General features: G+C 43.4%; 1 protein-coding gene across 1 annotated transcript; it reads right to left on the reverse strand.

The window, feature by feature from the left end:
• Positions 1-867: 867 nt before the first annotated feature.
• Positions 868-6,414, reverse strand: LOC127292764 (cyclic nucleotide-gated ion channel 2). Its single transcript, XM_051322222.2, has 6 exons — positions 6,257-6,414; positions 5,456-6,146; positions 3,721-3,936; positions 2,418-2,740; positions 2,024-2,135; positions 868-1,918 (listed from the first exon to the last, which is right to left on the reverse strand). Exons 1-6 carry the CDS (start codon positions 6,289-6,291, stop codon positions 1,094-1,096), a joined length of 2,202 nt encoding a protein of 733 aa, XP_051178182.1. The 5' UTR covers positions 6,292-6,414; the 3' UTR covers positions 868-1,093.
• Between the last annotated feature and the right edge of the window lie 5,708 nt (positions 6,415-12,122).

Genomic DNA, 12,122 nt, shown 5'->3' on the forward strand with positions numbered 1-12,122 from the left:
TCTTGTCTAAAAAGATGTTATTAACCAAAGATAACCTCGCTAAAATACACTGGAGTGGATGCACAAATTGTGTGTTCTGTGGATCTAACGGGACAATTGATCATCTGTTTGTTTAATGTCCATTCTCGCATCTTATTTAAAGGATAGTTCATTTCACTTATAATATCCCACCTCCCACTAATGTTACTAATTTTCTTGGTAATTGGCTAAATGGGTTTGATAAAAAAAATCTAAGGCTTGCATTCGAGGAGTATGTGCTTTAGTTTGGGTGATTTGGAACCGCTGCAATGATGTTGTTTTTAACATGGTTGTAAAATAAAATTTTCTGCAGGTTATTAATATGATGACTTCATCAATACACGTGTGGTCTTACCTACTCCCAACGGACCAGAGGAAGCCTATGGATACTGGATGCAATCGGCTTATGGCGGTTGTACGTGCTATATTCAGTCATTGTGGTTGGTTGCATACTAAACGACTACAAGATGCACATAACAGCTTTGTCTATCTTGTTTCGTTGGTTGATTTTGCATTCACTTTAGTGATCCATGAGTTGTAAGCTCTGATATTTGCTACTTGATAGTGGATCCTATGAAATAAAGCAAAGTTGTGTGTTGTGCATCACTTTGATGCAGAGGATGAGGCTAAGCTCCCATTTGAAGAAAAAAATTAAAAAACACATATGTAACGTCAAAAATTCCAAGGAAAAGATAATCTTGTAGAAAACACCCGGAAAGTTATGCAACATTTGTCGCGTACTTTAACAACAAATTCAAAGGGGTTTGTTACCAAATTGATGCACATATGTAACATCAAAAGAGTTCGCAAAATAAGACATCGAAATCCATCTCTGCTTAGGAAAATCCATTTAAAATCGAACAATAAAACCCACAAGATTATATACCACCTCCATTATTGATCATCTTTAACTGACAAACGAATGTGAATACCCTGTCTGTCAGAACAACGACGACAAATACACATTGTACAACCGCTCGCCGTACGTCCGGCACATTGACATGCCTGATCGATGGCCCCTCCACGCACGTTGCTGCATCCCACAAACCTATTCATCATCCAGTACCAAGTAGCCCTACTCGAGGTGGTCGTGCGGTCTGAGCGACATGAACATGGCCGCGTAATGGCGGAGCCGGCGGTCCCCGTCCTCGGTCCCCTCCGCGCCGGCCGGCGGGATCACCACTACCGTCGCCATTTTCCTGGCCCTGTACCTCCTCCACGCGAGCTGCACGTTGACGGCCGCCCACGTCCGCCAGTTGGACGAGTAGTACCGCGCGGTGCGCTTGAGCTTGTCGTTGGCGAACTTGTACCGGAAGTGCTCCGTGATGTACCGCAGGTCCGGCGCGTCCAGGCAGAACGCCTGCGTCGCCTCCACGCACTCGAACGTCGCCGACGACGCCGGTAGCCGGTCTAGGAACGGCCGCCGGAGGCACCACGACAGCAGCTCGTCGCCCAGAAAGCTGCCGGCGCCCAGCACGCACGTCGCCACCACGCCCTTGGTCAGCGGCTGCGAGCTTCGGAGCTTCCCCTGCAGGATGAACACCATGCGCTGCACCGGGTCGCCCTCCCGGATCACCTTCTCGCCGCCGCAGAACACCAGGGGACGCAGCCGGTCGCAGATGTTGTCCAGGATCAGCTCATCCATGCCGTGGAATAGAGGCACCTGTTTGACGAGCTCAAGGCAAAGGTAGCGCTTGATGTCCCGCCGGAGCCCTTCGGGCAGGTCCTTGATCATCTCCATCTCCTCATCGCCGGTGATCGCCGCCCACCGCTCACGCTCATACTTCCGGACCCTCTGACGCAGCCGGGACGGCAACTGCCTCCTCCTCATCCACCATTCCATGTCCCGGAACCGCAGCTGCATCTTCCGCTTCCTCGCCAGGACGGCGTGCAAGAATACCTGTAACAAAATGCATCACTACTTGTTACTGTTACTGAAGCCAGCCAGCTGCAGAGTGCAGTAAAAACGAACGGAACGCCAAGGAGGAGAGCTAGCACTTCATACCTGTATGTTTCCGATCAGTAACGTGAAGAGCATCAGCCCACTGAGTACATTGATGATGCTGAATATCACCTCAAGCCAGTTGCTCGTCGGCTCAAGATCATTGCCAAAGGTACTGCCGATTAATGCATGCCAATTGTATGAGATATAAGTGAGATGGTGGTAGAGCAATATATTAATGCCAAGACAAAGAACTAACTGTTTTGTTCCCATGAGGGAACAATTAATAAGAAAATTCGTGCATACAACAACCATGGAATAGAACATTTTCTTGCTGACCCAAGAAACTGGAAAATTTCTCACATATAAAACTGAGAGGAAAATGCACACTCAAATAGCAGAGTAAACCAAATACTATTTCAAAAATGGGTGATATTAATTTAACATGCTAAATTACCTGAGAGTCATCAGTCCCCAAAATATAGGATAGAGGATTTTCACAGCTAGCGAATTGCTCGAGATAACAGGAAGAGCTCCCTTGTAGATTCCATAAGGAAAGGCGCCATTACCACTTAGACAGGCCGGCAGGTTTGTTTGACCAAAAGAAGTTAAGTTCGTATCACATGCCAATTCACTAATATCTGACCAAGGGAACTGAAAGCACATCTCCTTAGAGCAAGCCAGCGACATCAAATTGCAGTTGTTGGTTTTCTGGCATTCTGCTCGGAGGCAAGAGGCAACACGCTGAATCGCAAGAACATACCAACAACCACCTGCAATCTGGAAATAGCAGAAAAATGATGAATACTCAACATTTTAAATAATAATATAGCATCAATGATCCTGAAAAGTAACATGAGCATCAGTGCTCCCAGTTTAAAAAAACATATTTCTGAGATTCCAAAAAATTTGACCTTAAATCTGCACATACATAGAAATCTTCTGAATGTGTTGTAAAAATTTCGGAAGAAAATATGTTGTATTATGAACTATATAAAAAAGACAAATTTCTGACAAAAAATTGTCCCTATACACAGCCATAAATTTGTTTTTTTTTTCTGTAGCTAAAAATACAACATATTTTTTACCGAAACTTCGCACGAGTATTCATGACATGTATGTATTCATGGAATAATTTTTATGGTTTTTTGAAACATAAAAATACAGTTTTCAAGAATTTCAAAAACTGGCTCATGTGCACCAAATCTCCGTCCCAATGATCCCTTCTATTAGCAGCTGTGCCTTCATGGAATTCCACAAAGGAACATATTAGTAAAATGTGTTGAAGCTGTTATGCTATTTAATTTAATGCACATCTTGGTCTTTTTGACCGACAACAGGCCTTCATTCAACCAGCATTCAGAAGCAACATGATATATGTGATTCCCCACAAGAAAAGAAAAAGAAATTAAAACAAGCATGATAGATGTGATTGTCTGGGACAGTTTTCCTGCTCAGCAATAATATGAATAATGATTTTTTTTTAATATAAACAGTTTAGTAGTTCCCCTTAAGACAATAATTGCCTTTAGAAATTTAAGCAACTTTTGCAAATATTGTAGAGCAATCTTTGATTTTGTGTGACAAGATTCCTGTCAGGTGTGCTCTAAATTCAAAACATCATTGGCAAAACTAACAACCAGATATCTATGATTGAAATAAATTGCACCCAATGAAACTGAGAGAGCGACTCCGGGGTTCCCTGTCCATGATTTTGTTTATATGTCCTTGTGTTAACGAATGGAAGAGAGAATACTCACATGTGAAGCAATGAAATAGGCAAACAGATTTAGACCAAATCCCCACCATACTGTTCCAAATATGTAGCCTGTCACCTTCTGCATTTTCCTCATGATATAAATACTATGATACACCTTGGGGAGAAATTGCAATACGAATATAAGCAGCAATATCGTCATGATGACTTTAACTTCCTCTTCTCTGATTAACTTTGGTATGACCAGCCAGAAGATGATCTGCAGAATTCGATGGGTCAACTAATTGAGTAAAAAAGTAATTTAAAAGAATTTTTAAATTTTCAAAAGGATTTTTATGTGCATTGCGACTGTTTCGCTAGTAAGCATTGAGCAACCTACAGGCTCCATGGAAGTTTGCGGCGCAAAAAGGAATATATGTTCAACTTATATCTTCGTGATAATTTCAATATGGTCCTTCAAGAATATATCTTCAATATATAGCTAGTAACATGCTACGATAATTAAAATTCGATTCATCGTAGTCAACCACATAAGCACATTCCCTTAACATCCCACTTTCAGAACGCTACTGTCAATAGCACTTAATCTATGTGAAAAAAGAGAATATGTTTAATTCCATCACACCGATAATTGAGCGGTCCCGTTAGAACAATATAACAGCTCTTCGCTTTTCATATATATCATCACATAATCAATAATGAAAAGGACAGTACTACCATTTTGTGGCCATGGCTGATCCATATGCCGTGCTACAACTACACACGTCGAGTTCCCCGCGTAAAATTTGACGGCATCAATAATACACACTGAACATTACCGTACGATCTGATCGACTAGGACTGATAAACATATATCGGCGAAGAAGACAGAAAGCAGCCAAAATCAGCATTAAAACACCAGCCACATGGGAGGCAGAGGTGAAATGAGATATATGTCCGACTGTTAAACAGCATGGCAAATCACAATTTTACACCTATATAATGTTGGTCTCCACGTGGACCTTGATTGGCCAGCAAACCACCTTCATTAAGCATGCAGCAAGCCGATCGACAATGAGCATATTGCATGCAGATCTGCATAATTGAACCGTCATTTTCCCTGATATTTTCCTCCATCAATGATGGTGGTTTGGTTTCCCTATTACATCCATGGTCATATTCTCAAGCTAGCAATCATTGCTCATTGGCCTTACTCCTCTTCTAACCATCCGTACTTATTCCGTAATCTCATCAGTCTCCATCATCCATGCTGCTAATTTCGATCGGAATTCTCTACTAGGGCCAGGGCCATTCCAGTAGGATGGACCCTCGCTGGCACTACACACATGGCCGGACACGTAGGTAACATGAACTCGCTGGTGTACAAACACTCTACTGTTAACATTTCCGACAAGGAAGTTGTGGTGTTGTATCATCCATGGCTAATTTGGATCGGAATACTCTACTGGGGTCGAGGCCATTCCAGTAGGCTGGCCCCTCGCTGCTGCAGCACACATGGCCGGACACGTAGGTAACAGCAGCCATCAGTATTCAGTAGACAGTAGGGCACCCCGCAAATTTACACATGAACTCGCTGGCCTGTAGTGTTAACATTTCCGACAAGGACGTTGCGGTGCTCTACAAACTAGACATGGGGGCGAATCCCCCATAATTCGGTCGCACTTGATTGCCCACCTACTTAGCCAGGGCATGTCGTGTTCTAATGGTTGAATTCCATGGTGGAGAATGGTAGATATTCGAGCGGTGAAATGAAATGAAGTGAGGTGAGGTGAGCTGACCTGTGGGATGGGGAGGATGACGAAGAGGTCGAACCAGAGCCCCTTGGCGGATCGCGCGTAGTGTGCGGCGATGGCGCGCGGGTCCCAGACGAGCTTGCCGCAGCCGACGACGAGGGAGTCGCGGGAGACGTAGGCGAGGCGGAACTGGACGAGGACGTGCGCGAGGTGGGCGAGGTCGGCGGCGGTGCGGAGCGCGGTGACGGCGGCGGCGAGGCCCGCGTCCATGTACATGCAGGGCGCGCCGGCGCGGCCGACGGAGAGCGCGTAGAAGAAGAGCGGGTCGACGGCGAGGGCCGCGGCGCGGCCGAGCAGGATCCAGCGGTTCCAGCGCTGCACGCGCTTGCTCCGCGGGTCCAGCACCGGGCCGAACAGCCAGCGCGCGGCGGCGGCGGGGGAGGTGGTGGGGTGGGAGGAGGAGGAGTGGGGCTGCTGCGGCTGCACGGGCACGAGCGAGGAGCCGGCGTCCGCGTCCCAGTCGGGCGAGTGCACCTGGTCGCACGTCGTGGAGTGGAACGCCGGCACCCCCGGCTGCGTGCACGCGTAGCACTCGCCCGGAGGCCCCGCCGCGAGGGCTGGGCGACGGTTGCTGGTGCCGCCGCTCCCGCCGGCCTGCGACTCCTCATCCCCGCTGTGCGCCTCGCCGCCCACGCCCAGCGCCCTCTTGACCCCGTCCCGCGCCTGCGCGAGCAACCTAGGTCGTGTCGCGGCAGGAAACAGAACACACGATCAGCCGCCAAAATCGAGGAATCAAGCCGTCACCATTGGCACGGAGCAAGCACAGACTGCAAAGTAGTAGCTCACCTGGAGGGGGAGCGGAGGAAGGCGAAGGAAGGCATGTCCCATGAACGGCGGAGACCGTGAACTGGCCGAGCTTGGCAGCGGCGAGCGAGGTGCCGAGGCGCGTGTAGCAGGGAAGAGAATTTTTGGAGGCGATCAGGTGGATGCCTCGATGAACCGATGGACCGATATGAATGCTTGGAGATAGAAACAAGCGCTGCACCGCACAGGTGGCGGTACAACTGGCCCCGGGTCCCAGTACGTGTCAGCGTGGGGTCGCACGCCGTCGCCTGGCTGGCGATCGAGTGGCTCCCTCCATGACGAGACGCGACGAGCCGGTCGTATCATGGACCGGACGGATGAGTACGTACAGCGTGCAGCAACGGGATCTAATTTGTTCATGTCGCCTAATGCCAATGGTGTTTGTCTGGTTACGTGCGTGTTTGACTGTTTGTGAGCGAAGCTTTATCGGACTTGTGCCGCCGCAAGGCGCAGTGTGTGTGTCTTGTGCGCCGCGGAGAACGGTTGAGAGATCTTGGAGCTTTGCGAATTCAGTGCAGCGCAGTGTGCACAACAGATGGAGCGTGACGTGCTCCGGCGCATGGACCGGCTCCGCGCGGTCGAGTGCGGGTGGGCTGTATGTACTTGTACAGTACGAGACCACAGGGCGAAGGGTTGGGCCACCTATTTGCCACACGTGGTCCGTGTCCTTGGGCCTAAGGGCTTTTTCCCCGCTTTACACGCACAACATGTATGATAATAAGAACACCATAAATACAACGAGCAAAAAATGTAAAATTAAAATGCAAACATTTTACTACTTTTGGAGTACTATTTCACAATTGTTTTTGGCGTTCACCAAAATATGTCTGGGCTTCGTATATTTTGATGTTTTTCATGCAACGAAGTTAATACATATGTGGATGAAACGTTGGAGGTTTTTCAGGTTTTGTGGTATCATGAGCACGTGAGATGGGGAATCGATTGAGTCATAGACACCACTAATACCTAACGGACTTATTCAACTATGGGGAACCTCATTTCTAATAACCTGATTGACATGATTTGTAGTAGGAAAATTTGCTACATGACAATGTTATTTTACGTCGTTTGGTAAAACATACCGCTCGATTACGTCTTTGCCAGGTACCGTTACAATTCTGTGACACATTTGCCAGAACACACTACATGTCCAAAAACAGAAAGTTTGCACTTTGGTAACAAATTTTCCCGTAGTAATATCATCCAACTGAAATTGCAAAATGGAAATTACCTTCTCCAAATAGGATATTCTGATGCACATCCCGGACTTGCTAAAAGATGCGTTTGAGAAATAGTATCCAATAGCACGGGATGGCTGATGGACATAGGAGTAGAGTTCAAGCGGGGATCTAATCTAATCAAAATCTCACTAAATTAACATTATTTAGAACCACCTTTCTACCCTTAAAACAAGTATTTCGTTCACTTCTAGTAACACATTGTAACATGAAGAATTGCTTGCTCTCATTTTTAGCAGCAACAAAAGAAATCTCAAGTATTTAGCTTTGACAATCGTTTGTCAAAGTTCCTCCCGAGTTTCAAGTTTGCACTACCATTTACAAAGGCACCTAATGTTTTATATCTTGAGATCTTTATTTCCGGGGCTAACTTTTTCTTTAAATTTACAAACTCTAGCCCATTTAACATAGTCCGATTGCGGGATCATCCTTTACATGACAGAGTACTGTGGCCAGGATACAAACTTTCAAGAGGGTTGGCGTGTGGGAAACGGTGACTCAATTAATATTTGAAAGGATAAATGGGTTCCTAGAAGCCTGGATAGAAATGTGACTACTCCTTGAGGGCCCGGCAATATACACGAAGGTAAATGAACTGATTGATTCGCTTTCAGGACATTGGGATCAAGGGCTACTAGCTAGCTTATTTTCCCCCTTTGATGTGAGAGGCATTATGCAAATCCCCCTTAATTATAATGATTTTGATGATTTTATTTCCTGTTATGAAAACTGCTATGGAGTTTTTTCCGTGCGGTAAGCTTATCATATTGAATGGTGCCATCAATTTAATGGGCCGACCTGTAGATCGCTTGTACTACAAGAAAACTCAGTTGACAATCCCAATTGGCGCATCCTTTGAAAATCGAGTGCCTGGGTAAGGGTTAATTTTTTTTTGTTGGCGCGCTATGCATGGAATACTACCACTGAAATCTATTTTGATTAATAGACACATTGGAACCAGTGGCCAATGCCCTCTATGTGATACATGCCCCGAAGATGTCAAGCATATGCTATTCTAGTGTTATCATGCATCCGACTTATGGCGTGTATTCGCAAGCTGGTATATTTGGTGGATTTGGAGAAGGAGAACACATGGTGAGTCCTGTTCACCTATACTAAAATGTGCGATGCACATCCGAGGCCTTACTGCCAATTTTGCTAAAGAAACAAAGCTCAAAGTCTGACATTGAAATGTACATGGGAGAAGCTCAAAGTCACACATGCACTTCGTTAAACTGAATGTGTAAGCAACTTTTAATATACAGGAACACTCCGGTGCAACATCTGCAGTTATCAGGGACAACCATGGATGCTTTGTTGTGGCCTCGTCCAAGTTTATCTTACATGCGCCATCTGCAACAATGACCGATCGAGGCATTGGCCATGAGACATGGTTTAGAACCGGCAGTATCAATTGGTGCCTGTGTTGCCGAAGCACAATCAGATTCAATGTAAGTCAATATTGCGCTGGATATGAACATATGTTTAATGATGCTACAACAATTTATGCGGATTGTGTGAGTAATGCATGTTCGATAGGAAAAGTAGAGTTTAGCCATTGTTCGAGAGATGTAAATGTAGTTGCTCATGAGGGACGGAGCCAGCAGGGGGCTAGCTGGGGCCATGACCCCCCTCATGGTAGAAAATCTTGTGATACCTCCTTGCTAATATGCTGATTTTAGCTACAATTTCAGCTAAATTTAGCTATATGGCCCCCTCTAAGAAATTTGACATGTAGTTGGCCCCCTCATGTCACTTTCCTAGCTCCGTCCCCGATTGCTAGGTCTTGCTTTCATATTAAAAATTTATGTAATTGGGTGGATGACCCCCTAGATTTATCCTTAATAATATCGTGAAATATGTAACTAATATTTGATATAAATAAAGTTACCGTGGCCGGTTTTCCTAAAAAAAACCTATGATACTTATTCTTCTTTCCTTTACCAACCTAGAAAGTCTTCTTATGTGCTTATTTAAGATCTCAATAAAGATATATTGAGAAAATACATAGACATGTAATAGGATTGGATAACAAAGAGACAAGAGTCCGGAAGAGTTAATCGTGCCTCAAAGGAGGCATAATTACATATCCATGCATCCAGTTTCTCGATCATTTTAACATTCAAGAAATTCCAATATGTTTTGAAGCTAGAGGAAGTTATAGGCACACCTATTGTATTTCAAAGGAAGATTAGTTGGGTAACTGGATAAAACTACAAGATATTGTTATCACCACCAATGGTGAAAACCTTTAATATCCTAGGTATTGGGGTTACAAAAATAGAGGAAACAGATGTGTGCATTGCATTCATGCATAGAAAATCTGGGGAATTTTCGCGCTTTAAAGTAAAACAGTCACAGTAACTGAAGTTTCACTTGACCTTGGTGGAATTGAAGTAGCTCATCAAGTCAAGCGCTATAAAACTCAATGTGACTTTGTTAAAACCTTGTTTTGGGCAGAGATGATTTGATCTAAGGGGTTAGATCAAATGGAACTAATAATCAACACAACAACACTTTACTCAATGAGCAAATGCTTGATCTTATAAAAGATTATAATATCGTAATCCTTACCATAACATATGAACATACATCTATTTGGAAATCAAGTAACAATAAATGGAGAAATCATTCTTCACTTATCTTTTCCATGTCTTAAACTAATCCTTGATCCTACCATGAACCTCATGGTATTCATTTTACTTCACTCTTGGAAATAAGACAAGGAGATAAACTCTAGAAATACATATTCCTCTCTACTACATATTAATATACATCAAACCTATAGTAGTGAGAGTTCTATGTTAATTATTAAAGGATCAATGATAAACCTTGAACTGAACCTTGGATATACATCCATTTATTCAAACCATCACCTTTAAGAGAAACCCTAGAAAATTATTCAAGACATTCCCTAGAGAGAGAACTCATTTATGTTAACCATAGATATTGGTGACCACATCATTATCTTTGGAGAATAACCTCAGGTCAGCATTGAAGTCCTTCCCAAATGAGAGAGCCCATTCATATCAATTCTAGTTTTACCTATTAATGAATAAAGGACAATCTTTGAACTAAAGTATTAGGTTGTAAACTATTTCCCTTGGAGCGGTGAGATAACCTAATATCACATGAAATAATACCATACCCATGAATTGATAAAGTAAGGAAGAGATTAATCCAACCAAGATAGCCAAGTGGAGTTTAAGCCTAGATACCCAAGGAATTATAAGAGAAGTAACATACCCTTGCTATTCAAGACAACACTTGATCTTGGGAGTGAGAACCAAATTCAGCAGAGATACCTTAGAAAGCCCAACTTTGATCATTATAAATTGAGTAGTGATCATAACCCTAAGAACTCGAGGTAGATAGAACATAAGGAAACCCTAGTGCCAAACTCTATACTTTATATGGTGAAAAACCTTTCATCCATATAACCAAAGTTAACTATAAAAAGAACCATAACCACTTTAGTTTCTTTAGTGATAAATTAAGAGTGAGAATAAAAGTCTATTGGTAGAAGATTAAACCAATTCTCAGATTCTTAGTAACTAAAGGAGAACATAAAATGTTAATAAAGCCACCACCTTATCATGGTTAGGGGAGATTAACCCTAGCACATGCAATATGGTGCCATTTCATCTCTATAACCTAGAATTAAACCTCAACCCTAGTTTGAGTATCACTATGGTGATCACAATATAAACCTAGACCATAATTGAGATTCAAACCAATTGCCATTAGGTAAATATCACTAGAACCCTGATGGTTCATTAATTAAATCCCATGTTTCAATTATAAAACATAAGAGCCACCTAATGTTAAGTCCTATAATTAAACCATATGTGTAGTGATCAACCATTTATCTTTGTAAACAAGATAAACCATGATGGAAACAATCCCTACTAAGATACTTTCAAATGTAGTGATAATATTAAGCTTAACAAGGGGGTTATACTAGAACTGATAGAACCCTAGTATGGCACATTAATAAAATCTTAAGCTTCAATTATTGAATCTAATACATTGGAGCTCACATAAAATCATGTGCAATTGACCAATTCCTCAAATATGAAGCCAAGTCATAATAATAACTTCCAAAACAATTGGAAGAGGCATAACCAACTCTAATTATTCAACAAGGAGTTATATCATAAATGAAAAAGGAAATTAAAACTAATACCTAAATTCTTGCCTAATTAAAAATTGTAGCAAGGCCACATATATATATATTAATGTTTATTCAAGAACAAAGCAGTAACATAATGATTTTCTTATTAGTACTCATGAAATTGCAGTTATCAAACACCTGCAAAATAGAAAAGGATTCAAATTTGAATTTAAAATAGAATGCAAATTAGAAAAGGAAAACAGAAAATAAAAACAGAAATGGAAAAAAGAAAAAGGAGGAGAAAATCTCACCTGGACCTCCTCTGGCCGCAGCAGCCCACCAGCACAGCCCACCAGAAGCCCAAAACCAGCCCAGCACCGCCCAGCTTACCTCTTCGTTGGATAAGAGCGAGGACGAGGTCGCCACCTTCGTCTTCGTCTCTGCACGCGCGGGAGAGCGCCATCACGACGGCGAGCTCCACGTCCCGCAGTCGCCG

This window comes from Lolium perenne, chromosome 4 (genome assembly GCF_019359855.2).
Source record: "Lolium perenne isolate Kyuss_39 chromosome 4, Kyuss_2.0, whole genome shotgun sequence".
NCBI classification, from domain to species: domain Eukaryota; kingdom Viridiplantae; phylum Streptophyta; class Magnoliopsida; order Poales; family Poaceae; genus Lolium; species Lolium perenne.

Coding starts and splice junctions, on each gene's coding strand:
- LOC127292764 (XM_051322222.2), bottom strand. CDS start 6,291: ATGCCTTCCTTCGCCTTCCTCCGCTCCCCCTCCAG. Junction 2,741..3,720: donor CCTATTTCATTGCTTCACAT/GTGAGTATTCTC, acceptor TGCTATTTCCAG/ATTGCAGGTGGTTGTTGGTA. Junction 2,136..2,417: donor TGGGGACTGATGACTCTCAG/GTAATTTAGCAT, acceptor ATTAATCGGCAG/TACCTTTGGCAATGATCTTG.